This window comes from Schizosaccharomyces pombe (genome assembly GCF_000002945.2).
Source record: "Schizosaccharomyces pombe strain 972h- genome assembly, chromosome: II".
NCBI lineage: Eukaryota > Fungi > Ascomycota > Schizosaccharomycetes > Schizosaccharomycetales > Schizosaccharomycetaceae > Schizosaccharomyces > Schizosaccharomyces pombe.
In genome coordinates this window covers 2,357,366-2,382,346 of record NC_003423.3, presented here as the reverse complement: position 1 = coordinate 2,382,346, position 24,981 = coordinate 2,357,366, and the positions used below count along the sequence as shown (strand labels likewise).

At 36.1% G+C, this 24,981-nt stretch overlaps 11 protein-coding genes and 17 long non-coding RNA genes across 28 annotated transcripts, besides 1 other annotated feature; 13 read left to right on the top strand and 15 right to left on the bottom strand.

Moving 5' to 3' along the window:
- Positions 1-40: 40 nt before the first annotated feature.
- SPOM_SPNCRNA.1508 lies at positions 41-1,797 on the top strand. The gene has a single exon (NR_150396.1). It is a non-coding gene; the product is annotated as a non-coding RNA (long non-coding RNA).
- Positions 105-1,730, bottom strand: iws1 (transcription elongation factor complex subunit Iws1). Its single transcript, NM_001021889.3, has one exon. The coding sequence runs from the start codon at positions 1,682-1,684 to the stop codon at positions 398-400; it is 1,287 nt and encodes a 428-aa protein (NP_595982.1). The 5' UTR covers positions 1,685-1,730; the 3' UTR covers positions 105-397.
- Positions 1,798-1,838: 41 nt separating the features above from the next.
- Positions 1,839-2,186: an LONG TERMINAL REPEAT.
- An 89-nt stretch (positions 2,187-2,275) lies between these two features.
- tom5 (TOM complex subunit Tom5) lies at positions 2,276-2,736 on the top strand. Its single transcript, NM_001356259.2, has 3 exons — positions 2,276-2,410; positions 2,462-2,504; positions 2,558-2,736. Exons 1-3 carry the CDS (start codon positions 2,345-2,347, stop codon positions 2,596-2,598), a joined length of 150 nt encoding a protein of 49 aa, NP_001343161.1. The 5' UTR covers positions 2,276-2,344; the 3' UTR covers positions 2,599-2,736.
- nup44 (nucleoporin Nup44) lies at positions 2,683-4,384 on the bottom strand. The gene is made up of 2 exons (NM_001021888.3): positions 4,297-4,384; positions 2,683-4,252 (listed from the first exon to the last, which is right to left on the bottom strand). Exons 1-2 carry the CDS (start codon positions 4,310-4,312, stop codon positions 3,057-3,059), a joined length of 1,212 nt encoding a protein of 403 aa, NP_595981.1. The 5' UTR covers positions 4,313-4,384; the 3' UTR covers positions 2,683-3,056.
- A 216-nt stretch (positions 4,385-4,600) lies between these two features.
- On the bottom strand, positions 4,601-4,927 carry SPOM_SPNCRNA.5625. The gene has a single exon (NR_194977.1). It is a non-coding gene; the product is annotated as a non-coding RNA (long non-coding RNA).
- Positions 4,744-5,029, top strand: SPOM_SPNCRNA.5624. The gene has a single exon (NR_194976.1). It is a non-coding gene; the product is annotated as a non-coding RNA (long non-coding RNA).
- A 29-nt stretch (positions 5,030-5,058) lies between these two features.
- Positions 5,059-6,644, top strand: cog5 (COG complex subunit Cog5). The gene is made up of 3 exons (NM_001021887.3): positions 5,059-5,737; positions 5,787-5,859; positions 5,900-6,644. Exons 1-3 carry the CDS (start codon positions 5,283-5,285, stop codon positions 6,605-6,607), a joined length of 1,236 nt encoding a protein of 411 aa, NP_595980.1. The 5' UTR covers positions 5,059-5,282; the 3' UTR covers positions 6,608-6,644.
- Positions 5,303-5,662, bottom strand: SPOM_SPNCRNA.5623. Its single transcript, NR_194975.1, has one exon. It is a non-coding gene; the product is annotated as a non-coding RNA (long non-coding RNA).
- tbf1 (DNA-binding factor Trf1) lies at positions 5,831-8,422 on the bottom strand. Its single transcript, NM_001021886.3, has one exon. The coding sequence runs from the start codon at positions 8,171-8,173 to the stop codon at positions 6,716-6,718; it is 1,458 nt and encodes a 485-aa protein (NP_595979.1). The 5' UTR covers positions 8,174-8,422; the 3' UTR covers positions 5,831-6,715.
- Positions 8,423-8,554: 132 nt separating this feature from the next.
- Positions 8,555-9,028, top strand: SPOM_SPNCRNA.5622. Its single transcript, NR_194974.1, has one exon. It is a non-coding gene; the product is annotated as a non-coding RNA (long non-coding RNA).
- On the bottom strand, positions 8,696-9,985 carry SPOM_SPNCRNA.5621. The gene has a single exon (NR_194973.1). It is a non-coding gene; the product is annotated as a non-coding RNA (long non-coding RNA).
- SPOM_SPBC19G7.18C (uncharacterized protein) lies at positions 9,213-10,339 on the top strand. The gene is made up of 3 exons (NM_001021885.3): positions 9,213-9,570; positions 9,619-9,689; positions 9,736-10,339. Exons 1-3 carry the CDS (start codon positions 9,423-9,425, stop codon positions 10,273-10,275), a joined length of 759 nt encoding a protein of 252 aa, NP_001018812.1. The 5' UTR covers positions 9,213-9,422; the 3' UTR covers positions 10,276-10,339.
- A 189-nt stretch (positions 10,340-10,528) lies between these two features.
- SPOM_SPNCRNA.5620 lies at positions 10,529-11,759 on the bottom strand. The gene has a single exon (NR_194972.1). It is a non-coding gene; the product is annotated as a non-coding RNA (long non-coding RNA).
- On the top strand, positions 10,734-13,512 carry pdc2 (topoisomerase II-associated deadenylation-dependent mRNA-decapping factor). Its single transcript, NM_001021884.4, has 5 exons — positions 10,734-10,840; positions 10,896-10,996; positions 11,104-12,892; positions 12,931-13,101; positions 13,157-13,512. The coding sequence occupies exons 1-5, from the start codon at positions 10,764-10,766 to the stop codon at positions 13,281-13,283; spliced, it is 2,265 nt and encodes a 754-aa protein (NP_595976.2). The 5' UTR covers positions 10,734-10,763; the 3' UTR covers positions 13,284-13,512.
- SPOM_SPNCRNA.5619 lies at positions 12,038-12,306 on the bottom strand. Its single transcript, NR_194971.1, has one exon. It is a non-coding gene; the product is annotated as a non-coding RNA (long non-coding RNA).
- Positions 12,499-12,847, bottom strand: SPOM_SPNCRNA.5618. The gene has a single exon (NR_194970.1). It is a non-coding gene; the product is annotated as a non-coding RNA (long non-coding RNA).
- On the bottom strand, positions 13,154-15,252 carry ulp1 (SUMO deconjugating enzyme Ulp1). Its single transcript, NM_001021883.3, has one exon. It carries the CDS (start codon positions 15,228-15,230, stop codon positions 13,524-13,526), a length of 1,707 nt encoding a protein of 568 aa, NP_595975.1. The 5' UTR covers positions 15,231-15,252; the 3' UTR covers positions 13,154-13,523.
- On the top strand, positions 14,419-15,385 carry SPOM_SPNCRNA.1507. The gene has a single exon (NR_150395.1). It is a non-coding gene; the product is annotated as a non-coding RNA (long non-coding RNA).
- A 250-nt stretch (positions 15,386-15,635) lies between these two features.
- On the bottom strand, positions 15,636-16,233 carry SPOM_SPNCRNA.5616. Its single transcript, NR_194968.1, has one exon. It is a non-coding gene; the product is annotated as a non-coding RNA (long non-coding RNA).
- On the top strand, positions 15,698-16,052 carry SPOM_SPNCRNA.5617. Its single transcript, NR_194969.1, has one exon. It is a non-coding gene; the product is annotated as a non-coding RNA (long non-coding RNA).
- A 246-nt stretch (positions 16,234-16,479) lies between the features above and the next one.
- On the bottom strand, positions 16,480-18,580 carry SPOM_SPNCRNA.5615. The gene has a single exon (NR_194967.1). It is a non-coding gene; the product is annotated as a non-coding RNA (long non-coding RNA).
- On the top strand, positions 16,534-18,532 carry art1 (arrestin-related substrate adaptor for RhoGEF, Art1). Its single transcript, NM_001021882.3, has one exon. The coding sequence runs from the start codon at positions 16,617-16,619 to the stop codon at positions 18,066-18,068; it is 1,452 nt and encodes a 483-aa protein (NP_595974.1). The 5' UTR covers positions 16,534-16,616; the 3' UTR covers positions 18,069-18,532.
- Positions 18,581-18,749: 169 nt separating the features above from the next.
- ppr3 (PPR repeat-containing protein Ppr3) lies at positions 18,750-22,973 on the top strand. The gene is made up of 2 exons (NM_001021881.3): positions 18,750-19,261; positions 19,344-22,973. Exons 1-2 carry the CDS (start codon positions 19,007-19,009, stop codon positions 21,150-21,152), a joined length of 2,064 nt encoding a protein of 687 aa, NP_595973.1. The 5' UTR covers positions 18,750-19,006; the 3' UTR covers positions 21,153-22,973.
- Positions 19,425-19,650, bottom strand: SPOM_SPNCRNA.5614. The gene has a single exon (NR_194966.1). It is a non-coding gene; the product is annotated as a non-coding RNA (long non-coding RNA).
- On the bottom strand, positions 20,188-20,559 carry SPOM_SPNCRNA.5613. Its single transcript, NR_194965.1, has one exon. It is a non-coding gene; the product is annotated as a non-coding RNA (long non-coding RNA).
- Positions 21,191-23,848, bottom strand: mbx1 (DNA-binding transcription factor, MADS-box Mbx1). Its single transcript, NM_001356258.2, has 4 exons — positions 22,868-23,848; positions 22,654-22,800; positions 22,419-22,502; positions 21,191-22,346 (listed from the first exon to the last, which is right to left on the bottom strand). The coding sequence occupies exons 1-4, from the start codon at positions 22,916-22,918 to the stop codon at positions 21,255-21,257; spliced, it is 1,374 nt and encodes a 457-aa protein (NP_001342711.1). The 5' UTR covers positions 22,919-23,848; the 3' UTR covers positions 21,191-21,254.
- Positions 23,601-24,021, top strand: SPOM_SPNCRNA.5612. Its single transcript, NR_194964.1, has one exon. It is a non-coding gene; the product is annotated as a non-coding RNA (long non-coding RNA).
- A 233-nt stretch (positions 24,022-24,254) lies between these two features.
- On the top strand, positions 24,255-24,621 carry SPOM_SPNCRNA.5611. Its single transcript, NR_194963.1, has one exon. It is a non-coding gene; the product is annotated as a non-coding RNA (long non-coding RNA).
- The last annotated feature ends 360 nt before the right edge of the window (positions 24,622-24,981 follow it).

The following is a 24,981-nucleotide window of genomic DNA, read 5'->3' as shown; positions in this document are numbered from 1 at the left end:
TTGTACTACTGTACAAAACTACTCAAGAACAAACAAATAAACGTTGCATTCATGAAAAGCGTTTATCTCTAATACAAAATTATCAAAAAAAGTAGAATGTTAAAGTAGAGATTGAAATTAATTGAAATAGTTAAAATGAAGGAGTGAGGATAAAAATTAGAGTTTTATTTATGGAGAATTATATACAATCAAAAATAATAAGGATCCCTTTTAAGTGAATTCTAATAATGAATCTCATAAGTCATAAGTAGAAGGTACGGAAACAAGCGTTCATCATACAAACAGTGAAAAAATAAAATTGTAACATTAACCCAATGAATAATTCGACCCTAATGAAAGAGCATTGAAAAATTTTCAATGGACTCATTATATATTATTGTGATGCCTGTTTTAATGATTAAAGTCCACGACCTTCAATACTAACACCACTCTTTTTAGATGATTTACTACGAATCGCCTTCATCTTGGCCTTTAATTTTCGCACTTGTTCGGTATCAGCCGGCTTCATTCGTCCCGCAATAGTCATGGCCGTAGGATTGAGACGAACTCTGGGAGCAACCTGGTATCTTGAATCAATGGATCTGGGAATAACAGTACGACCTGTACGGCTAGCTTGGGCATCATCATTACTTTCAGCAGCAGCAAGGTCTCGACGACGGCGAGTTTGAAACACTTCAGGGTTAAAGGAGGCTACACCAACAGCACGATCACGATAATTAGCACTTCTCTTTATAATGGGACGACTCCATTCGCTAACAAGGTTGTCAGCTATTCTCTTAATAAATGGCTCGGGCTTTTTCGAGATAGTATAAAACAAAACAATACGACCTATTTTACTTTCACGAAGATGTTCTGTCTGGATGGGCAATTTTGTTAAAATGTCCATAAGAGATCGTTGGATATTCAACGCTGGTAACGAACGATCTGGTAAAGGTTCAAGCCACATTCGAACGGAGTCAAGGACGTTATTATCCAGTATAGTATCGTAAAGATGGGTCTTTCTAAGTACAGCATCAACTAGTGGAAGCATCTTTAACTTCTCAGTAGCCGGTAGTTGTTCCGAATTCAATTCAGCATCACGAAGTGCAGCCAAGCGCATTTGTTCGCGTAGACGAAGGACTTCATCATCAGCCATCTGTTCAAGATTGTCTTCATTGGATCGCTTCTTTGTTCGAGTTGGCTTAAGAACAGCGTCCATTTGAAGATCCAACTCTTTTTTTGCGGCTAGCGTGGGATCCAATTGCTTTTGTTCAGTCAAAACTTCTTCTTCATTCTCCCCGAGCTCATTTAATTCATCATTGAGAGCATCAACAGTCGATGAACGCTTACCACGACGTCTACGTGGCTTTTGCTCTTTCCTAACCTTCCTTGGAACTTCAAGGTTTTCTTCAATCGTATTTGGCTCTTGCTTCTTCTTAAACGTAGGTAGATTATAAATAGTAGGTTCCTCAGCTTCACGTCCGATTTTGGATTCGTCAAAGTTTTCAAATTGATTTTCATCCAAATCCGATAATTCATCTTCAGAGAAATCAAGGGCTTCTTCCTTATTATCTAAATCTTCATCCACATGAGTTGTAACATCAGCAACGTCTACTTTCGTATCAATGGTTTGATCATTCTCGGAAGTTTTTGCCTCAGATTCAACTTGCATATTTTCAAGCTCAGCCTTTTCTTCTTCTGACATCTTTGGAGAATCAGAAATTTGACAACTTAATTAGAATTGGGAGTCTGAAAAAATTTCAACGTTTACTGCCGCCAATATGTAGAAGTAATGAAATAGAACTAGCGTAGCCTCCACCATTGTTCAAAAACTGTAGATTTCGGTAATGCATGTATACTGTCAGCAATACTACACTACGCTATGATACACTACTTGCGTATCACTATATGTCACATGTTCTAATTATATATCGTACCATGTATGATACGATATGGAGATTGATCTTAATGATAATCTATTAAGATCTATATTATCTGAATACTATAAATAGAGCTACTGCTGAACCTCGTTCCTCAGTTCAGTTATGAGCTATATTAGTGATAGGTAACATCATAACCTAGTTAATACAATACCTATATCCAGTTGCTACTTATACAACCTGTGTATTGTAATATAATAGATCACAAGGAAAACTTACCGCAGCTCTACGTATCCTTAAATCAGATACCAAACTGCGTAGCTTACAATATAGTGACAAACAACATGATATAATTAACGATGTCTAACGATGCGAGGTGTACCATTCAAGCTATTCTCTGTGTCGGTGAATGTTCCAACTTATTCCAGCTTCTGCCAAACACACAAGCTCTTTCTCGAATAACCGTTAATAAACGTACTATAAAGATGTTTTCTGGTGCAGGACGCCCTAGTAAAGAGCAAATCAAGCAGTATGATAATTTGGCTGTCGGCGTATGTAATTATCTCTCGTATCTATAGCATATTAACGAAATGGATAATTAGGAAATGAAAAAGGGTGCCTCAGTTGCCGCTGTCTTGTTGTTAAGTAAGCTTTTTTAATTGTAATGGTTTCACTTGGTTTTCTAACTTTTATATAAGCTCCTTTTGTTATTTCTTTTTTTCAAAAGATGCGAGCATAAAAACATTTATTCCAAGTGTTGGCTTTTGTGCTATAAAAATGGATGGTTATTGTACGTCGAATACAATTTTATGATCGACTGTATGTAAATAATCAGACAATTTATTTTTACCGTTCTTGATCGAGTCGTAAATTTTACATGAGTGGGTTGAATTATTTGATTTTGAATGTAAAGTCACTAAAAAATGGTTATTATAGAAATCGTTCATGGATTGAACTGGTAGCTAAATGTGTATAGAGAGTTCATAGATTTCCTGTGCGATGCTGCGCCGTTATATGTAATTTTAAGTCAGTAATATCTTTTGGACCACTTGTCAATCAATTGACTCCCAATTAGATGAATTTCTTAAAAAAAATTCGGTTACCAGAAAAATAAAAAAAGGAACCTAACTATGATTTTCATGTTGGTCGTTTCTAATTTAATTAAATACAGAAAATAACGTGAAGTAGGAATTACCGCTATTTTTGTGATTGAGGAACGTGCTCAGTTAATTGCTTGTTCAACGTCGCTAAATCTTCTTGCATCAGTTTTACCACATATGAAAGACCAACTTGATGATCCCTTAAGACGTCCGTAATGACTTCTAGTTGATCAGAATTTTTTCGCCAATCCACTACTCCCTTAGCCAAATTACTTCGCTGATCTTCAGATATCTTTTCTCCTTCAAAAATAAGAGTAATTCTTGCCCATATTTCGTTGAGCCGACCAAAAATTTCAGGATTATTTAGCGATTTTGTTAAATCATCTAATTTTTTACGTAGCTCTTCTTCATTAGGTTTTAGTGCATAACCACGATGTCGTAAAACATGTACTTTAATTGCAAGTCGTAAAATTCTTTCAGACAGACGGACGTGACGATTTTTCGCCTCGGCAAGTTTGATGCTAAAATCAAGGTCGTGTTTGTTACTTAATCTTCCTAAAGTTTCAACAATTTCACGCATCCGAATACGGTACGTGTTCACTTGTTGAATCTGCATATTAATTCTTTTTTGTACATCGGGGAATCCTACGGCCAAAACGGGAACAACACTGTTGCTTGGTCGATTAGCAACAGCTTCGTCCCATTTTTGTTGGTTATAATTTGGAGGCTTAACATATAGTGCAGCTTGCTCAACAGGAACCTTGTTATAAAAGAACCGCTGAAAAGCACAATCAGGATGGTTGAGATTCCATGCATTCAAGATTTTCTGCACTTGCTCCTCCACGGACGGAGGTTGAGCAGGGCCATATTGAGCATTGCTCACGGTCGCATTTGGGGATATACCTGAAGACAGCAATAAGCTGCTAGGGATCGTAGCATTGGTTTCGTCTACTGGTTTTGTGGGATTGTTGACTGTACTCCACGAAAATAATGGTTGCGTATTTGAGTTGCCGGTTCTTGATGCAGCGTTTTGGCCAAATACAGTACTTTGTGGGGCATTGGTGGTAGTATTGGAGAAAGAAGTGGTCGGCTGTTGTTGTGTTTTACCGAAAATTGAATTTCCAAACGGTGGAGCTGACGAAGAACCAGTAGGGCCTCCTGCACCTACATTAGTGTTTGTGGACCCAAAAATAGATCCAGAACCGAAAGGTGCAGTTGGTTTTGTGGTATTCGACTGGCCAAAAACGCCAGTTGAGCCAATGGAAGGTGCCTTTATTGACGACCCTTGTTGACCTACAGTCGTTAGCAACTTATAACTGATGAATCTCAAAGCATACCAAAAGAAAATGCCATAGCGATTTTGCAATTCTTTTACAAGGGAAGCTTGGCTCTTAAATTCTGTCTATTTGATGGGTTGCAAAATCTAGAGTGAGTGATAGCTATAGCTTCACAATAAAGTCAGTCTGCGGTTAAGTTCGTTAAATGATGCCCTATTTTCAGGAAAGCTACCCTATAGCAATTTTGAGATATATTGCGTACTACTTTATTCAATTTACTCTTTCCTTTGGAATTCAAATTATTACTGTTATTCTCGAGATTTATTGAAACTTCAAATTTTGAATTAAATACCCACAGTAAAATTTTTTTTAGACAAACTACAGCATATTTTTCAAGTATATTCTTAGTCAATTTCCTATAGCAATTTGTAAGTTAATCTCTTCGTTAACTCCAATAAATTTAAATTTGCTTTATTTGAGAGCAAAGATATGAATTCGTATTACATTTTAGTAGTTTATATATACATTTACTGCATTTTTAGTCACTTTGTTTGAAAACTGTAACTGCCTGACGAATGTTTACTTGAGGAGTATGTTGAAACCATACTAACTCTTAGAGCCGCGGATTTCAGTTGGAATTTTAAAAGCCTTCGTGGTTCGATAAAATTCAACGTTCAAATTGATAAGTTTTTCAATCTTCTATTTGAAAATCTCTTTCTTTGTTCTTTAGAATATGAATGAGTAGCATGTTACTTACAATAGTCGGTCAAAGTGTCTAAGGTATACGCTCTCATATACTACATTAGTTGCACCAGACGAAGTAAGCGTATACTTGCAGGATAAAGTTGTAGTGTTATCGTGTTTCGAATAGAAGTGCTAGAATACACTGTTCAATTGCGGATTTTACTTGTTCAAAACATTCGTTGTAAGATTTGGTATCGATTCTGCGTTTTACGATTGATCGTCAAATAAACTAAAGTTAAGTATCATTAAAATCTATGAAATAGCTTGTAAAAATTTCGTTTAAAGCGCTTAAAATTCCTGTTATGGAGTTTCGATATGATTTTTCAGATTACAAAAAATCAGATTTCGATCCAAAGGCGCAGGCTGAACGAGTGTTAATCTCTGTTCATGCTGACTCCGATGTTAACGAAGACAAAGAAGTCGCCAGAAAGAGGTTGGGGTATGCACTCAAAGAAGTAGAGCGGCAAATTACCGATTTGATTGTGCATGAGGAAACCACGTTGACGAAAAATGTATCTAGTTCTTTGAATGCTCAGTCATATTTGCAAGATATCGAGGGAAAACTAGAACAATTGATGTTGGTTTATGAAAGAATTCGTTCGCTGGTAGTCATTCCATCTGAAAATTTGGGTCCCCTTCATGAGGCAATTGTAAATTTGCATTCAACATACATGACTTTGTATTGGCTTGGGGAGTTTTTTGGCATACAAGCAAAGTTATTTCCCCTTTTCCAGGGATCGATTAATGAAAATGAAAAGTATGCTTATTGTTTTGCTCAATGATTTTGGTATGCTAACAAATTCAAGACTTTCACGCTATTATCAAGCATCTTTACTATTACAAGAGTCTGATCAATTATTAAGCCGGTTTCCATTAATGGTATGAAATATATTTTCTGTTTCTTGGCTAATTATTGTAGAAAAGACAATCGTCCGTTTCTTTACTCTTAAAACTTAATATAACCAATCGATCGAGAATTATAAAAGAAACATCCAGCTATCTATTATCACAAGAAGATCAACTTTCTTTCAGTGTGAACTCTAATGGTTTTACAAATGCTTGCTCTGTTTTATATATGTTAGACAAATATTTGTTAGAACAGGACTTAACTCGTCTTTTAAGTTCTCGTATACAGAAGGCCATTATACAATTCGACTCGATTTTCCAACTGTCCCCCACTACACGAAGACTCCTACATAACAGTACAGATCCTTCAGCGGCAAATTCTACTATATGGTCCAAATTTGAAGACGGGTGGTACCAAATTTCAAAGATTGGTGCACAATGCGTCTTTTGGGAAAGGTCACTTCAAAAGGCTAATATTTGTAATCCAGACTACCCAAATTTATTAGAATATTTTCAAATGCAACCAAATTTTATCCTTGATGGTGCAACTATTTGTATCTATTTTTTCAAAGAGCTGGCAATTTCTATCAGCAGCAAAATGCAAATGCTTGATCGCCGTGATCCAATACTCTTGCGGGTATTCCGAAGCGATTTTCAGCGAGTTACGCATATTGTGGAACAAGCTATTGCCAGGTCATCCTCCGAAATTGTAAATAAAGATACACGGGAATGTTCAATTGTAATGAATAGCCTCCGAGTATTAGCACCAAAAAACCCATAGATTAATAATAATTATAATTTATACATAAAATGCCTCACGCTTAATCGTTTTAGTATTTAAAAAAAAATCGCAAACTTAATCAAGAATGAAATAAACTCCTGATACTACTTAATCTCGCCGAAGATCGCCTGTAACACATTGTAATGCTGCGGGGACCACCTGACCACTTTTGAGAAAAAATAGTTTCATATTGCGAGCCTTATCTTTCAACTGAACTTGATTGCGATATTTCAAAACTTCACTCTTTTTGCCTCCAGGACCATAAAGCTCCAAAATTTGGCTCCACCGGGGACCTTTTACTAAATCAAGACCATCAAGCAATGCTTCCTCTTCCTCTTTTGTCCAAGATCGACGATTGGCTACGCGCCTCGTACGCTTGTTATTTAGGTTATTATTTGTCATATGTCGAACCTGATCATAAAGAACGACACTGGATACATTTTGTGTTTCCGAGGAGCCGTCAAAAGTTGAAGATGGTATACCAAATGCGAGACTATCGGTCAGGTCTGAACCAGATTCTGAAGGGGATGATTCGGCTTCGCCAGCCTTAAACCTCAATCCGTTCTTCTTGGATCGTCGTTTGAATGAGTTAGCAGGAATTGGAATGGCCGAAATAGACGAGTAATTGTTATGGATGTAACAAGCAATCTCGCTTAAAAATTTCCCCCATGGATATACTTCATTTAAAGCTTCCTGTGGGGAGAAGTTTGCCAATCTTTCTTTTCTAGCCGTACATTTCTCTATGATTTGCTTTTCAACATAAGTAAGTTTGTCATCCAGCTTAGCATTTCGTCGGATAAGAAATCGATGGGCCATGTCAGAGGGAAAAAGATCGTTTAATATGTCTCCCTTGGGACGTTCTGCCTGAGCCATAGCCGAAATATATGCTTGGGTTTTGAGTTCCATATAAAGAGTGCCCTGATTAGTGAGGATATTAGATTCGTCCGGAGCAAAAACCTCCAGAAAATTTTCATTCAAATGAAAAAATCCAATTTGTAGCGCTCCATAGACAGCTGCCAGAAAGATAGCAAGATTTGCGCGTCTAGTCGTACTTCTTTGACTCGGCGTCCTCATACCAATGGCAGAGGAATAAATAAAAGATTCTTCAGTATAAATGTCCTTTACCATACGAAACATATTCATTACTTTGGTAAAGGCCATACCCATTTCGGAGGCTGGATTAGTGACAATGGCAGATGCCTCTTGTACTGGCTTCCCAAGAATTGACAAAATTATGTTACTAAGGTTACCAAGAGTAGGAATAAGAGATGTACGAAGAAGTTGCTGAGGTGTAGCAATAGGATTAGGTTGGTTGAAAGCGTAATCCATGCCTTGATTCATGCGTAAATAAAAGTCCGGCGTCATATTAAATTGAATTCCGGAAAGATCAAACCCTAAAGGAATTTCTGCATTTGGTGCAACATTTTGAGGCTCGAGTTCAGAATTTTGTTCTGATAATTGTTGTAACATTTGGCGATCTTGTTCGAGGGCAGTTGATTCTGGATCAATCGCTAAGCGTTTTTGACCCTTAAAATCATCACTAGGGTCTAAGGATCGTTTTGACATTTTCTTGGAAATCGTAGTTTTTCAATTGATCAAAGAAAATACAAACTATAGGTGAGAAGCAGTCTGATTAATCGATTGCTAAACAAATCCAAGGAGCAACGATATCCAGTGACTACCGAATAGTAAATCTTGCATCAAAAGTTCCAATTCTTCTTTACTACAAGGTTTTTTAAAATATATCCTTCCAATGCAGGCAAAGTAACAACCAAATGCGAGTTTTCAGGTATTTGTGTGTCAATTGATTAGGACAGCGTATATTTAATTGACTCGTAATAAAAAATCTCTTGCATATTTCACTTCATTGGCGTTCGTTATTTTTATTAACGAATTCCAATAAGCCAGATGTGTTAAATACCATTATATCGTTGTATTTCTTTACTAATTTTATCAACATTTCATTCCTTTGTAGAAGCGATATCTGGACATTATTAACTAATGAATAAGCTGTAACTACTACTAGTAGTTCCTACATATTAGATACAAAATCCGTCTAAATTGGCAAAACTTTTTAAAAAAAAAGACCAAGTCTGTATTGCATCTATTTCTCTATTTCTCAATTGCCTTCTTGTATTTTTCGTTAGCTGTGTAAAATGCAGTGGCGCTTGTTTAATTTACGAGATAGAATTCTGTGCTAAATTAGTTCAAAATGAATAAATACGGTTAATGACAAAGAATTATACGATATAGACTTATTTAACAACTGGGAAATTCCTGTTGAACATATATGCTTGCAATATTAAAATTCAAAACAATCGTATACCACGAATTGATGCCACCAAGGTCTGTTTCATTGAAAGATGGAATGTAAAACGTAGTTCGAAAAAGTTGCATATTTCATCACAAGTGCTTACCAGCCAAAAAAAATTCAGTCTATCAGTTTCATAAGAAATTTCAACAGAACAATCTTGTGTGTCAAATTTTTATTCAGATACGTATTTCTTATTCATGCCAAGTATCACTGTAGTAGCTGGGAAATTTAGATGGTCCTAATCCCTAGAGATTCTCCTTATTCACATCCTCTTACATCAGTATCCAAACTATCCATAAGGCAACAAGTGATGAGTACTATTACCTTTTAGTAGTAGTATTTTTACATTAGAAAGGCCTCAAATTTTTATATATTGGGTTAAATTGTACAGTCCGCAAATAATTTAATTACATTTATTTCGCTAACATAACCCGTATAAGCACGTTTCATATTCTTGACATTATTGTGTAGCCTCAGGAATCGCTTCCAACGTTTATTATCATGGATTTTTTTTGGGAACGAATGTTAAATGATCCTCAAAACCATTTCAGTGATGACCAAAAGGAATTTCTAAATCATGCAAAATACCGTGTCAAAAGAAATACGATTTTTGGGATGCTAGTCGGGTTTTCTCTCCCATTATACTTAGGTATGAGATTTCGAACAAGCAATTGAAAATAACTTTCTTATTTTTTAGCTCGTAACAAAAAGGTTACTCCAATCCGCTTGTATGCAACATCAATTATAGGAGGTCTTGCTGGAAATGGGGTAAGTTTTAAGTAATACTAAGCTCAAGCTTACAAATTATGAATAGGTTGCTCAGATTACTACTCTGGCATACAATTTGTCGGCTATACGTCAAAGAGATGATGGCTTTGAAATACTTCGCAAAATACAAGACTCCCTTATTCGACAAAGAACAACGATGCGACAAGGCAGATTTCCTTCTTCATCTTCTGAATTCCCTCCAAAAAACTCAAAATATCAATTACCTGGAAGTATGCCGAATACTGGTGCCTCTTCTAGTCAAGATCCCTTTACGAATTCACAGAGTACGGAGAAAGAGGACGCCATGTACTCTAAAGACAATGGCTTTGAAGATCGATCAAAGCCAGCGTCAGCATGGGAAGCTATTCGTAACCGTAATCGAAATACCGGTAACAATTCTTTTCCATTTTACGAAGAAGACTCGAGTGTTAAATCCACAGATAGTGCTTTTAGTGGACAAGAAAATTCTGAAGCATTTCCTTCCCGAACTTCTAATCTAGGCTCTGAACAGTTGGATGAACCTATTTCTCACGAACAGGAGGCATTTGATCAATTGATCTGGAATGATTCATCGTCTTCCAAATAATTTCCTTTATCTCTACATGTTACGATAATTTAAAATTAATTTTTACCAATTTGAGTGTCACTGAATTTATGATGTAAAGTAGTTAAATTTAGTAGATATTTCTTTTTTTCTATACTGCATTGCCAGATTGATGTAGCTTGCTTGAGCAAGCAACTTATGTATGTTCATGCATAAATTTCGATACATTTCAGTCTTTCAAAAAGAGATAAATTTAAATTCATATTTATGATATACATCTATACGTGATAGGTTTTAATAGCTAGTCTTGAAGATTGATGTGAAATAAAATAGGGATAGATTTACTGGTATAGCAAACCAAATAACAACTTTAAAATTCAGATATAAAAAAAGAACGCAAAGTAAAAATATATATAAAACGCCATGAATCAGTCTGCGTCGAACCAACCCAATCTACTGTCATGAGTATTGTTGTATGCAGTGCCGCCCACCTAGCTACCACCAACTTCTCATTACCATAAACCCATAAAATGTCATTTTTTGGGTTTAATACTACCCTTCCAAAGGAAAATATGTTTCCTAACGAAGGGCAGTTAGAAGAGGATGGGTAAGTCGTTAATATTAATGTAAATATGATACTTTAAGCTCACAAGTATATTTAGCATTGACTTTGAGGAGACCTACGACGATTTGGGTAATCAATTAAATGAAGCCGGAGATGAACTAAACGACGAGACTTTTGGTGTTAGCGCTGGAAGTATAGGTATGTACCTTTGTGCTTGTGATTCTGTAATCATTCTCGGCTGTCATATCTGGGATATTGCAAGCTATTAGTATTTAATATTTTAATATTTTTTCTCACAATTCTAGGACGTGATTTTGATTTTTCAGGTACTACCGCTCAAGCATCTGCACAATTGGAAGATGAGCAGTACCAAATTAATCAACAAAATATTTTCGCTAAACCTGTCAAACCAGCTTCTTCAGAGTTACCTCAAGTTAGTAGACTTAATGGTGCTTCACAATTTCCTTCACGGGAACCTGCGTCTACTGCGATCAATAAGCTTTCCGATTTGCAGCCTATGGCTTCGATTTGGGAAAATATTGTTCCAGAAAAGCCGGCTATTATTCCACCTGAGGTAGCCTCTCTTCAAGATCGTTTGGGTGCCCAACCATCTGAGAAGGTTTTTAGCTTGCAGGAGTTGGAGGAACAGTTATTGAACTCAATGACCGCTCCAAAACCACCTTCTCAACCCGCTATTCCCATTGTTCCATCCGAAATGGCTGCTCAAGTAACTCGAGAAAACATCTCTTCATTGGACCCGGCGATTAGTGCGGCTAGTATTGGTAATGTTACTTTTGGTCAACCAAACATCCCTAGCACTACAACTGATTTTGCTGGATTAGCTGCTCCTAATATGGTACATCCTTCGCAAGCTATACCCAATCCTGTTATGCAACCTTCCCTTGTACCTCAAATGCCATATCCTCAAAACGGCATGTACAACCCAAGTGTTGCTCCTCCTGCTTCCCTTGTTAATCTTTTCCAGCAGGAACAATTAATTCAAAACCAGAACCTTGATGAAAAACGTCAAAAGTTAGAGCGTGATCATATGCTCATGGCTCAATGTGCTGGGTTAATGACACGCAGTGATAAATCGTTTATTGCGAGAATTCAAATATCGCAATTGATGTCGGAGGATCCCGAATCTGATGATTTTTATTATCGCGTTTACTCAATTATTCGAGGCCGCAAGCCTTCCGAGGAAGAAGCCAGTCATTTTATACAGACTTATCTAGGACCTAGCAATAATCGCCGTCGTGGTCGTCGCTCCGAAAATCCTATGCAGAAATTACAACAGCAACTTCAGCGTTTGGTTTCTTCTGCCAAAGAGCGCCCTAAGGCAACTCAGTTGTCTTTAGAAGGTGCTCTTGGTAAAATTGCTGTTAATACTGTTCGCACACCACGACAATTGTTGAATGTTAAACGTCCTACCGAACCAGCATCTTCAAATTCATCATTAAACAATTTTTCTGGATTTTCTACGAAGAAGGATGTATTGCACGCTATTGAGAAAGTTTATGACTTGTTGCTTGACTTTGAGCAAGCCCTCCGTAAAGCCTCAACGCTAGAAACTACCGATCAGGAGCAAATAGATACATGGAAAACTACTTTAAGCGAGAAATTGGAGTCCATTTGGAAGGCATTATACATAAATGAATCATTGGAAGCATCTTCTAAGACTAGGCCTCCATTCATTTCTATAATTTCTCACCCCAAAGGAATGAGGCTGCTACCTCGCTTGTTCCCACATTTGTCCAAAGAGCAACAAATTTCGATTTTAAAGGTCGTAGTTTACAATTTTGATTCTCTTGATATAGTCCTTAGGGGAACATTTGACGTTAACGGTGAGCTGCCTTTGGACGTTGTTTCCGAAATGAGTTCTTTCACGCAGTTCATCATCCCTCCATTGCTCACTATTGTTAATGAACTTGATTTGGAAACTATAAATAACTTATTTTCTCAACTTCTCAATCGCACTAATGCTGTTTATTTAATACAGACGAAGATTGGTTTGTCGTTCCTTACTCTATTCATTAGTCGCGCAGAAATTTTAAAGCAATCTGGCACTGTAAATCAAAATGAAAAAGAAGAATGGTACGTTATACATGTATTTACAGCATCTAACTATTTAGGGAAAATACATTCAATGTTATGTTTAATCGCGTAAAAGGTCATTTCTCGACGGTATTCCCACCACCTAACGCTCGAGCTTATGCTGATGAATCTTATCCATGGGAATTCTTAGCAGCTTGTGCTACTGCTGCTAGCTCTGAACAACATTTTACATTGGTTTCTGAAACTAGGTACGTTAAAATATGTCTAGTCGAGTTTTTGTACTAACAAATATGTAAAAAATAGGGACAGAGTACTTGATAACATCATTACTAGCAAACGGGCACCTTCTGAAATTGCTGTTGTGCGCATCAGCAATGTTAATTTGTTTTTAAATGCAATGGGGCTCGACGCTCGTCAGCTCAGCGCTTAAGTTTGTTTATAAGATATGCGGGTATTTTTTTTTTCAAAAGCTATATTTGCTGAGATTCCTGGATTCAGATTTATTAATTAGAGTATTCCCTGCTACTTAAAAAATGCATACGCTCTAATATAGATTTAAGTAAATTATGTCCTTTTTGAAAACGCTGAATATGAAATAAAATGTATTGAACGAGAAAGAAATTAATATAAAAAACGATAAGTATATAGACAAAAAGTTTATAGCACATATTTAATAGATTTGTGCATCAATAATACTAGCTGCCATTTTGATTCGTAGTTCAGGCATATCATTTTGACTAAACTGAACAGGAACATTTCTAGATACACATTCAGCAGTTTTACAAGCAAAAACTCCACAATCATGTCCATTTCGTTGTCTTGGAGAATTGTCATCCATAAAATTTTCCCAATCTGACACGTCGACGGCACCTTTTGTTTCTGCAATATAATAGTCGCGCAACAAATCAAAAACTTTACCAGGGCTTCCGGCCAGCGAGTCCCAGTATTCAAATCGTTTCTTCGATTTGTTAATAACAGCCATACACCAGTGGACATCCAGATGTACTGGTATAAATACAGCATCCATATCTGCAATATTAACGCGTGCCTTTTTGGCCCATCTTCGAACACCCGCGTATCCACGGCGCTGCAAAGATGTATAAAAAAAAGTATTAAACCCATGTACCCGAGGTAAGGATGAATCAATTTTAGAGCGTTCCGAAATCAAATTCATGTAAAAATTAATTACCTCGTCATTTAACCATTGTCTATTCCGCAGAGTATGCAAGTCTTTAAGCGTGATTGGAATATTAAATTTGGTGATGATGGGTTCAGAAGAGGAAACAGAATTGCTTTGGTTTAAATATTTCAGTGCACGCTTTCGAGCATTATCAGGAAACTCAAGTTCCGGAATGAACTTGGGGCGAGTGGGGGGTGGAGATATTTCCAAACCTTTTAATTGTAAAAAGTCAACTTCGTTCCAATCTTGAAAAGATTCTGTTTGCTTTTCTTTCAAATCTCGAATTAGCAACAGTAATGATTTTTCATTTTGGATATCAGAAGTAACGATATTCCGCGCTGGTTGCTGATCAGATTGAACGAACCTAAAAGAGGCTTTCCGAGACGTTGAATCATGAGGACTTTTCTTTCTTAACGTAGCCGTAAAAGGAAGGTGTTTATATCTGGCGTGTTCGCTAACAACATCTAGCTGCTTGTCCGGTGTAACAATGTCAGAGTTTGGATTTGGAGAGGAGTTCGTAAAGTGCAGAGGAGAAGAAGAGAAAGGTGTAGGATTAAAAGAGTTTATTTCGTCAGCCTCAACGGAATTACCGTGGGATAATGTCGATGAAGTTGTTTCCTTAAAAACCGCAAGCTGTAACCGATTACTAACAGATAAATTTTTGGAAGACCGATGAGGTCGGGGGAAGTATCTCGAACGAGACACACGAAAGCTTGATGGAGATAATGCTTCGTCATGGATGTTTTGAGAATGCGTGTCAGAGGCAGGGGAAAATAGATTTTGAAGAGCAATGGGATCCAAAAATTTTTCATCCTTACTAGAATTTGTATATGAATGAGAAACGGTAGGTTTACTATTTCTGTCAAGAGTATTGTGAGAAGACATATCAGATTCGACCGTCACGTAACCACGTTCAGTCTTGGAATTTATGTGAGAAAACCGAGATTCAGGGGCTTTAGTAGAAGGCTCTAGTTTTGAATTTGTACTATTACTATTAGATGGTATCGCCTCGCCAGCGATGCGATCCAATTCAGAAATGGGAGTTTTTGTCAAAAAAAGTTTTGCATAAGTAACTGTACGAGAACAAATATTAACAAACGTGTTCAAAAATGTCTTTTTACGTTTCCTTTGATACTCTTCATATGTAATACAATCATCCTGACGCGTCCTTTTTGACGCATTGCGTTTTCCTATCATTCACGAGTGAATTGTAAAGGGTGAATCGCGAGAGGCTGTGACACACAACAACCTGGAAGGATGAGCGCGTTCTTGCTTACGTTGTGAAAATACCTCGTTATACGAGTATTGCGGTATTTACTGTAAACAAACTACTTTTTGTGTTTATATTACAATGTTTGGCTTTCGAGCCGCTAGCTTTGCTTGTAAGATTTTAAATTATGTTGCTTAACATGTAAGTGTCCGTTTATCTTTAGGGCCTACTGTGTTTGATTTCATTACACTAAAATCCTACTTCAATGTGGGCTATCACTACTTTTAGCCGTGAGAAGCTTACAAGTATATTAATGTAAATTAAATATCATATTGCTTTTATAAAATATACATTCATGACAGTACACTGTGTTACTCTTTTAAGCGTTTAATAAGTAAGTGGTAGCGTATCGCTACTAGTAAATTGTTTTAAGTTCTGATATATGCCCTGAAAATGAAAAGATAAATCGGAAAATGTGAGTTAGTTTTATACAAACCATTTAACACTTCCTGAAGGGATCTTTGAATGAACAGAAAGCCCTATATTCAGGTTATCCTTCAAACAATCATTATTTCCTAGATAGAAAAGAGTCGTACATCAGCAATGAATTTCCTCAATTATCGCCGGGGTTTTTTATCATACTACGGCTCATATAACTATCAAAAATTAGCATTACCAGTTGCTCTTGATTCTTGTTTTTCTCGATTTTGAATTTTTTGTTATGCATTGTCTGTTAACTATGCGTGAAATATCTGTTCTTTTAGAGATTCGTTTGATTTTTAGTAAAATAGTATTTACTTGCTTTATTTCCCTTTCTTCTGCTGCTCAATAATCTGATATCTTGCTATATTGTTTTCGTTTGAATTCAGTCTCTCTTCTATATTTCGTATATGTATGTTGCGATCAATCGTGTGTTATGGTTTCAAAAATTCAAAAATTCAAAAAAAAAGCCTTCTGCTGTAAGAATAAACATATTTTAGGCTTTCGTAAGTGAATTTTAAGTTGAAAATACCAATTTCAAAATTAGGCTATTAAAGTCATTTTAGTTTTTACTATTGTAATCAAAATGGAACTTTTTTACAACAGATACTAGCTTTAGATGCTTGGCTATCAATTGTAGGCTTTTGATTTTAATTCTATGGAATGGAAACAAAAGTACATTTTTTGGCCTAAAATTAGATTTTTATATAATAAAATATTATTAATTTCATTGCTATAAAAAGTCACTTAGCAGTGTTTAAGCGAGTGCTTAAAAGATTTTATTTAGCTATCTAGATCTGACATTGCTGCACTGAACCAACCTGTCTACCATTTGGTAGATTCAACTTCCCATAACCAGCACCAAGCCAGAGGAACTCACTAAATGTAAGAGCATGACATCCCCGTGTACGCTAATACGGCAATTTTCTCCTTTGGAGATACGTCCGTTACCACATTTGGATTTCCAAGCTGGATTTAATGGGATACCAACTTCAGCTCCAAGGTTGGTTGGTATCGTCCAAGTTCGAAGTAAAGAAATTCACCAACCTTTGGCTTTGGTTCAAATAACGTTAGAATTATGGAAAATTGAATCAGTGGTAATACCATCCTTGGGTATAAGTAATCACTTATCAGATAATAAGTGTCTGGCAAGGCAGGTTTTGTTTCCACTTCATTCCGAGCATCCTGAAAATAACATACCTCCTAATGATAATAATTATTCTATCAGCGATTTGTCTATCAAATCACCTCCACCCTCCCTTACTAGCGATTGGATAGTAGATTCTTATGCGTCTGATCAGGATAATCCTTCTGTTCATACTCATAACCGTACTACTCCACCTATCCCTCCACCTCATCTTCCTAATGCCTCTGGATCTTCGGTATATCAACCTCCTTACACTCCGTTTAGATCAGTATCCACCACATCTTCCTCTAATGACACATCTATCACTCCTTTTGGTGACCAAACTCCTATACTCTCTTCTTCTTCAGATCCTTACGCTACTCATAGGGTATGGTCAATGGACCTTCCCTTTGAAATCCCGTTTCCCGAAAATTCAGAAATTCCATCGACTTTTGAATTGAATCGGTCTGGTACAATATGCTCCACGAAATATGAACTACGTGCTCACATGAGTTTACTAGGGGTACCGGATATTACTACCACTGTACCAGTGTCACTCAGCAGGTATGATAATCTATCTTCTTGGGGGATGTATAATTCCCCTACTAATATTCGGCAAGTGAGTAGCGATGGTCGTGTTGTAGTAGAGGTATCAATACCCAAACTGTGTATTGGACCTTCGGATCTCGTCTCCGTCTTCGTTTCCATCATGCCTAATAATGGTTCTAAAATACGAGTACAGCAACTTTCTCTTTCCTTGGTTGAATACATCACGTTCATACATCCCTCTTCTTCAAGCCCAATAGTTCGTAAAAAGAAAGTATTACGTTACGAAGAAGATTTGGATGATATGAAACTTACATCGGAAGGTTTATCGAAAAGCCTTTCTAAACCTTTCCCCGACATTGATTTTGAAGATGCAAATATCACTGGATTCACGACCACCTCTGATCTTTACTCTGTACAATACATGCTAGTCATCAAAGTACAATTATATCGTGCTAGAAACATTGAAATAACAAACCCAATTATTGTTTCCCCAGTGGAACGATCACGAAGTCAAGCCTTACTTAATGAAATTCAAACCCGAGTCCTTGACGTTCGCCAAAGCCACGGAGGCGTTGTCCTCGAAGAAAACGTTAGGATTGTGCGAGCTTCAGATTTTTCCAAAAATAATATGTTTGCTTATTTGAATGATGACATTGTCCTGTTATCTTAGGAAGTTACATTTTTCAAGCTCAATCTGTGCTTTACTACAAATGTAAATCCCGATATTGTTGATCATAAGCCTTACCTCTGTATTTCCCTGTGTTTTTCGATATTTGCAAGCCTTTGGTTTGCAATTAAATACCCACTTTGTTTATTTATTTGTCCCTCGTTTTTTTGTTTGGTTTCAAAAGCTATGAGTAAAAATAATGGTCTTCTTGTTTTTGTTTTGTTTTAAAAAGTATTCCTGTTCTTCGACATCAAATCAATTTCTATTGAATATGTCTTCATTGTTTTATTTATTCACTAGATTTAGCAAGTGGGACTTTTGGTCACTATTTGGTTGCTTTTTTGTACAACTGACTATTTATTTTAAATTGTGTCAACAGTTTAAATCTCACTTTATTCAGAGTAGGTTTTAGTTTAATAAAAACAGCTTTAAACCTGCTTATATAATGTACTACTTTCCTTTTTTATGTGGTTTGAATATCACATCGGCTGCACTTATGTCGGCGTTTCCACTTTCATGTATGTGGCTTTGAAAGTAAAGATGTAGTAAGCATTTAAATCTGAGTAAGGCTTAATATATATAACGATTGCATTTTGTTATCTAATAGCCCAGTATACGGTTACACTCTTAAATCAGTTACAATTTTATTAGATATTAAGCTCATTGTGAGTAAAATTTTTCCACACCTCTTCCTTAAGTTTGTATAATCCATTCTTATAGTAGTATAACCAGAAGTAAAAGTTTAAAATATTAGCAATTAAATTTCTTTTGAGGAATGAAAATACGAGATCATTATCAAAGCGTTTAATACCCACTTAACTTTCCATCCACAAAATATACGTTTCAATCCAGGTATTAATATCTATATATTATTGACTACTTTATCAGGAAAAAAGATCAAACATCTTTAATTTTTGAGATTTCAGAAGCTACTGTACCTTATGCTAAACAAATGTTCTGGCTCTTTAACACTTTTAGCTGTTAGAAGATTTTGTGGTCCTTGCCGACGTTTACATTATCATAAAGATAACCCTAATAACATTAATATTGCTAAAAATCTCCTGAACAATAATATACAAGCTAGATGCTCAACAAATGAGGCATCTTGGAAGTTGGCACAGAAAGAATTAGATCTGAAAATACGTGAATACGAACAAAAGTTAAAGGATGTTAAGCTAAATGACATAAACAAAAAGGTAAAATATTTATTAAATAAAGGGTTTGAGTACAAAATAACACTGCTAAAAGATACTGTCTTGTTTACTAACGTTAGCATAGTCTCCCCTTAACATTCCTGATGAAGTTTGGACTAAATTTATATCAGAAGTTAACTCTTATGATAAGGAAAAAGAAAATCATTTATCTACAGGTAACCACGAATTGAGGAGAACAACTCCATTGAAAATTGGACCACTTCTACTTACGAGAATCGGGCTATTGAAATCTAAGAACACAGCCAGCAATAATTATTCAGTCGATCATATTGTTTCAAATCTAGCTAATGACAATACGTTGTTAAATCGTCAGGTTTCTACCGAAGAATGGAACAGTCATCTTCGCCATCTCTTAAACATTCCTAAATGCTTTTTAGGGGTTGATATTGTAGAAATAGTCAACTTTTTTAACTATCTTCCTCAAACTGTTATTTCAAAAAGTTCCCTAGAAATTTGGAAAGCTGTTGAAGAAAGTGGTATGAAAGTTATGCCTGATTTGCTTGTCTTGCTTATGGAATCCACCAACGCATCTGGCGATTTCCGTAAGACTGTCCAATTGTATCATTTGTATCAAAAATCAAATGCTCCTCCGAATGGTTTGGTGTATCAATCATATGCTATTGCACTTTCTTCCCTTGGTAAACACAAGGATTTAGTTGCACTCTATTCAGAACAAAAATCAGTCTCAATCACCCCATCAAAGGATTTCTTAAATGCCTGTATCAAGGCATTTTCTCGAACCAAAGAATTTACAAAGGCGTGGGAAGTTTTCAATTTTATGAAATTTACAGCAACTAGCATCTCTCCGTCGGCTGAAACATACGGTCTTATGATTCAAATATGTTCTTCTCAGTATAATCCAGAAAAGGCACTTGACTTATACAATGAGATGAAATTAAGACCAATTGATCCATTAACCCCTACAACGTTCGTTATTAATAATTTAATTCATGCTTTAGCTACCGATGTTCGTTTTCAAACAGTCGCTTTTTCATTGCTTCAGGATCTTTCGCATTATGGTTTACGTCCAAATCATTCTACACTTTATGAGTTAATACGTTTAATTGCTTATAGTGGTAAACTTGACTATATGAAAGACATCTTGGATAATTTCTGGGTGAGGCAAAAATTACTGCCCTCGATACTCAAAGTTGAACAAATTTTTCATTTCATTTTTCGGGCTTTAATTTCAGCTGAAGTTCAAACTTCTTCTGTAACCCCTGATTACACTCACTTTAAAGAGGAGGTCAGGAAAATTATAGATAGTTCCAAAGAGCCACTTATACCTTTCCTTAAAAGATCAACTTTAACTGAGAATGACTTGTTCCTCAATGCTATTTATACTTTTGAATACGCGAAAAGGAAATTTCCTGAAGCTCTGAACTCTCGCTTAGTAACTGATTTTTTAAACATTTTTCTTGAGCGTGGAAGCGTGCAATTATTCAAGGAAATTTATCAATTAGAATTTCGAGAAATGTCGACAATGGAAGGTTCCTCAATGAAAGTTGCTAAGATTACATTGACTTATATATATGCTATAAAGTTAGCATTATTGTTTAACGATTTTGAATTTGGGTATGCTGCTTGGCAAGAATATTGGCATTGTAAAATACACAAATTGCTACCAAAAGAGGACGCATCATACGAACAAAAGGTTGTTTTACTTACTCTTTCTTTACTTTCAAAAAATAAGCACACATCTTTGGCTCGAAGTCTTCTCTTATCGCACCTTGATAAAGGCTGGACATGGAATAAGCATTCATTGGGTTTTATGAGAAAAATGTGTTCTGTTATGAACGATCAAGCCACTGTTTACTTGATTGATTCTATTACTAACGAAATTGGAATAAATCAAAGATTTACTCGAAAATAAAACATTATTCATAAATTTAATATTAATACTCATTTCAGTATCAACGGTAAAAAAAAATGTTATTATTATTATTTACAAAGATTGAAGAAATCTAAGGACATATTAAGGGGCATTTCGTTCAATATTTAAAGACGGATATAAATTATGATCAACCATGTTATTTCGATATACCGAATTTGTGGGGACGCCGTCTTTCAGTTGATCAGCAGGAATAGTGGATGAGGGTATTGATGACCTCTCATAATCTAAATCTAAATCAATTTGCGTTGTACCAATTAAAGCATCCCAAGTTGCATCAACTGGATTGTCGGTAAAAGAGTCTTGATTAACCATATTCGATTCGCGAAGAATTTGGTTAGGAGATGCTGTAAATGAGCGACTTAGTATGTTCAACTCATGAGTATCAATAAATCCGTTGGGCAATTCATCAAATTTTGGATGTTCATATACCATAGAAGTAGGATTATCGTGAGAATATAATTCTCCACGGTTTTCTTGACCCAAATTATCGGGAAGAAAAGGAGGCGTAATTTGATTTATAGCAGAGTCCAAAGGTGTTATAGGTGTTGAGCTGGGATCCAAATAACCAGAAGAAGGACTTTGAATAAAATCAGTTAGCCCGTCAATAGAAGCATGAGAAGTATGCAGCCTGGATATTCGCGGTTTTCCATTACGACGATTTTTAAAAGATTGGCTGCGACGAACAGAGCTACGATCAGCTCGGGAAGATGATTGTCCATATGCTTGACGCTTAGGAGTAAGGAAAGGGATAAAATTATCGGTTTGCGGAACATCATTATGTTGAAAAGACAGTGTAGGATTCAACGATTCAGGAGGAACAGAAAAAGACGATGAAGAAGACGGTTCTAAAGGTGAGTCAGAGTAATCTCCAGAAACTGGAGAGACAAAAGAATGTTTGACTGTTGGAGAAAGAGGAAGGTCATTATAAACCGACGCATGGTCCGGTATGGTAATCGACTCTATTTTCTTGTTCTCGCTTGCAGTAGTTGGAGTAGTATGGTACGTGGTAGAGGATTTGATCGTGAAAGATTGAAAGTCATTTTCACTGTCGGTAGCAGAAGAGCAATTATTAGAAGGTTGAGCACTGTATGTGGTAACAGAAGCAATCCGCTTATCTTTAGGTCTCCAATTATGAAGGGATTCATCAGATGGTATATTAGGATTTATGTTTCTCTTTCTCCCCAAGGGATTATGTTAGTAAACAGAATACAGGACAAGCATAATGATTGCTGATAAGTGACTTACCAGAGGGTCAACCGTGACAAAGTCCTTGTTCAGGAATTTTTGCAGCAAGGCATCTCTTTGCTCTTCCGGTTCCTCAGAAGAATACTAAAGAGGTGTATGTTAATATTAAAAACTTGTAAAAACATTGCCACGTTTTCTGGTTGTTGACCTTCATCACCTTCCCTATAATGTATTCACTTTACATTGAAAGGATATGACAGAAAAGGATCAGAAAAACGGGAAATATGAAACATACAACGTGACAAGCATTTTTAGAATCAAAAATCATGACCACCACTTTAGCATCACACAAAACGGAGAGTTCATGTGCTTTTTTTATCAAGCCAAGTCGTCGACGATTAAAAGTAAGAGCCTTATTTTTTGCATCGGAAATACGCTGTATCTAAATGGTACGTTAGCGAGGAGAAAAGGGGTGTATGAATGGAACCAAACCACTATGTAGCACATACAGAACGGCGAGGAGATGAAGGAGCAGTACTAGGAGGAGGATTAATATCCATAGTTAGAGTCCAAATATTTAGGTAATAATATAAATAAGAAGTAGAAAAAGAGCGACAATTAAGAACCAAAATAGTAAAAAAACAACAAAAAAAGGATTAAAAATTAAACCAATTGACTAAATCAACCGAGGAAATTCAGTGAAGTCTAGAAATAAAAATTAGGAGAAAAGGGAGAAGGAAAAAAGGGCGCAAAGAAAGTGAGAGTTTCGACTATTCTTATATTCTTGTTTCGTGATTATTGACAGTGTAATAAAAATCAAAATTAAGGGAAGGCAAAGACGCATGCAAGGAAGTGCAAAACTTAAAGGTTGAAATACAAAATATGATTATCCGCTAGATTCACTTGAATGTATCAGCTTGACTTGAAATGCAGCAAAACAGTAATGGGTACCAAAATGGGATATAATCTAAAGGGATAAGAATACAAGGAAAATGTCGTTAACGTTTTGGGTAGACGAATGAAAAAACCTTTTAATGTAGAAAAAAGAGATAACTTTGGAAGAATTTTAAAAAAGCAGGCAAATATTAGGATATCATTCAATCGGCTCCTATGACTTGAAGTCTAACCCAATACTAAATGTGCAAAAAAAAATAAGGAAGCCGATCACCAAAATAAATGGAAACCAAATAAAAAAAAGCCAAGGATGAAATTCAAAATATTCAATTTGAGACTTTCAAAATGTAAACAAAGCGACAATAACGGCAATGTAAAGTTTGCGGAGACAAAAAATTTCACCTTTGAATATAAATAGAAACACTGAATAGGCAGTACGGAAAAAAATTTTTCTTAAATCAACCCCAGACTTGAACCAAAATATAAAAAATGTGAAATTTGGATGAAAAAGAAGCGTATACAGCGTATCAGGAACGTATAGTTTGTAGGAAAAAACGCTGGATTTATCCTTTTCAAAATCTCGTGGTAAATGTACTGAGCCTTTCTATAAAGCCCACCCAAGCCCTGTAAGGTACCGGACGAAAAAAGTCTCGCTACAGGGGGTTAAGATGATAAGAAAGGCTAGGGTGCTAGATTATTTATCTAATAAGGTAGTGTAAAGAAGTAAAACAAACTAGAGAAGTAGAAAATATAGGAATTAATGAAATGGAGAAAATGAAAAGAGCAGAAGGTGCGACAATAGAAATAGTTGTAGTCAAATGATTGTAAGAAGTTGTTTAAGTGTGACAACTAAATAGTCATCAAAGATTTAAAAGAATATCGCTGTAATAGTCGATTGATAGATAAAAATATTTACAGGATGTGTTTGTTTTTGGGGTATTCGTAAGGGAAATTGCCCAATCCAAGTCTTAACCAGAATATGGAATGGAAACCTTTTCCAATGCCGGCACATTGTTTCTTCCTTTGGATTAACCAATTGCTTTTAAATTCGTACTCGGTTGTCTTTTCATCTTCTTTAGATCCTAACCAGATTTGTTAGCATTCAAATCCGTACTTTTCCCACGCATTCAATACCCAGACATTGTGCGTCTATGATTTTCCCAATTTTCGGGATTTGCGAAAAAAGCCCAATGCCTAGTTCTCTTCATAAGCTCTATACTGTAATAATCATACCTTTGCTAATTGGGATTCGGTACCTTCTAGCTTTGTATTATTTTTACTATTGTTTACCACCCATGTAGACAATCACATATTAGAAATTAGTTTAACAATTCCAAAAAAAAAGAACACTCGTCGCTTATGTTCACTGTAACTGAATTATGGTTTCAGCTACACTTTCTTGACTTTTTGTAGTTTGTTTACTTCTTTTCCAATTCAAATATAGCGTCCTTAGTTTGGTTAAAAGTATCCATCTAAAACGGTAGCTGGGTATAACGATTGATAAGATGCTACACAGTAGCTGCTTATAAATTCTTTCTTTGTTTGACCGGCTATGGCTTTGCTTTGTATGGGGATGGTTTTTTAAGCCTCCTTGTGCCTCGTTGGTGAGTAACCTGAGCCTCCTACCACGCCAGCCTCTAAATTGCTTACACTAAAATAGGCCTCAATAATGTGCACTACCCTTCCCCATTTCGCTGTTAGTTTTGAAAGAACCGGAATGAGTACAACT

Excerpts from the sequence above, each read along its gene's own strand:
- art1 (NM_001021882.3), top strand. The coding sequence starts at position 16,617 with ATGACATCCCCGTGTACGCTAATACGGCAATTTTCTCCTTTGGAGATA.
- tom5 (NM_001356259.2), top strand. The coding sequence starts at position 2,345 with ATGTTTTCTGGTGCAGGACGCCCTAGTAAAGAGCAAATCAAGCAGTAT. Across the intron at positions 2,411-2,461 it reads ATGATAATTTGGCTGTCGGC|GAAATGAAAAAGGGTGCCTC; the intron begins GTATGTAATTAT and ends ATGGATAATTAG. Across the intron at positions 2,505-2,557 it reads TGCCGCTGTCTTGTTGTTAA|CTCCTTTTGTTATTTCTTTT; the intron begins GTAAGCTTTTTT and ends CTTTTATATAAG.
- ppr3 (NM_001021881.3), top strand. The coding sequence starts at position 19,007 with ATGCTAAACAAATGTTCTGGCTCTTTAACACTTTTAGCTGTTAGAAGA. Across the intron at positions 19,262-19,343 it reads TAAATGACATAAACAAAAAG|TCTCCCCTTAACATTCCTGA; the intron begins GTAAAATATTTA and ends ACGTTAGCATAG.
- pdc2 (NM_001021884.4), top strand. The coding sequence starts at position 10,764 with ATGTCATTTTTTGGGTTTAATACTACCCTTCCAAAGGAAAATATGTTT. Across the intron at positions 10,997-11,103 it reads TGTTAGCGCTGGAAGTATAG|GACGTGATTTTGATTTTTCA; the intron begins GTATGTACCTTT and ends TCACAATTCTAG. Across the intron at positions 12,893-12,930 it reads CAAAATGAAAAAGAAGAATG|GGAAAATACATTCAATGTTA; the intron begins GTACGTTATACA and ends CTAACTATTTAG.
- tbf1 (NM_001021886.3), bottom strand. The coding sequence starts at position 8,173 with ATGTCAAAACGATCCTTAGACCCTAGTGATGATTTTAAGGGTCAAAAA.
- cog5 (NM_001021887.3), top strand. The coding sequence starts at position 5,283 with ATGGAGTTTCGATATGATTTTTCAGATTACAAAAAATCAGATTTCGAT. Across the intron at positions 5,738-5,786 it reads TCGATTAATGAAAATGAAAA|ACTTTCACGCTATTATCAAG; the intron begins GTATGCTTATTG and ends AACAAATTCAAG. Across the intron at positions 5,860-5,899 it reads TAAGCCGGTTTCCATTAATG|AAAAGACAATCGTCCGTTTC; the intron begins GTATGAAATATA and ends TAATTATTGTAG.
- iws1 (NM_001021889.3), bottom strand. The coding sequence starts at position 1,684 with ATGTCAGAAGAAGAAAAGGCTGAGCTTGAAAATATGCAAGTTGAATCT.
- mbx1 (NM_001356258.2), bottom strand. The coding sequence starts at position 22,918 with ATGGATATTAATCCTCCTCCTAGTACTGCTCCTTCATCTCCTCGCCGT. Across the intron at positions 22,801-22,867 it reads CTTCATCTCCTCGCCGTTCT|ATACAGCGTATTTCCGATGC; the intron begins GTATGTGCTACA and ends CGTACCATTTAG. Across the intron at positions 22,503-22,653 it reads CTAAAAATGCTTGTCACGTT|TATTCTTCTGAGGAACCGGA; the intron begins GTATGTTTCATA and ends ACACCTCTTTAG.
- ulp1 (NM_001021883.3), bottom strand. The coding sequence starts at position 15,230 with ATGATAGGAAAACGCAATGCGTCAAAAAGGACGCGTCAGGATGATTGT.
- SPOM_SPBC19G7.18C (NM_001021885.3), top strand. The coding sequence starts at position 9,423 with ATGGATTTTTTTTGGGAACGAATGTTAAATGATCCTCAAAACCATTTC. Across the intron at positions 9,571-9,618 it reads TTCTCTCCCATTATACTTAG|CTCGTAACAAAAAGGTTACT; the intron begins GTATGAGATTTC and ends CTTATTTTTTAG. Across the intron at positions 9,690-9,735 it reads GAGGTCTTGCTGGAAATGGG|GTTGCTCAGATTACTACTCT; the intron begins GTAAGTTTTAAG and ends AATTATGAATAG.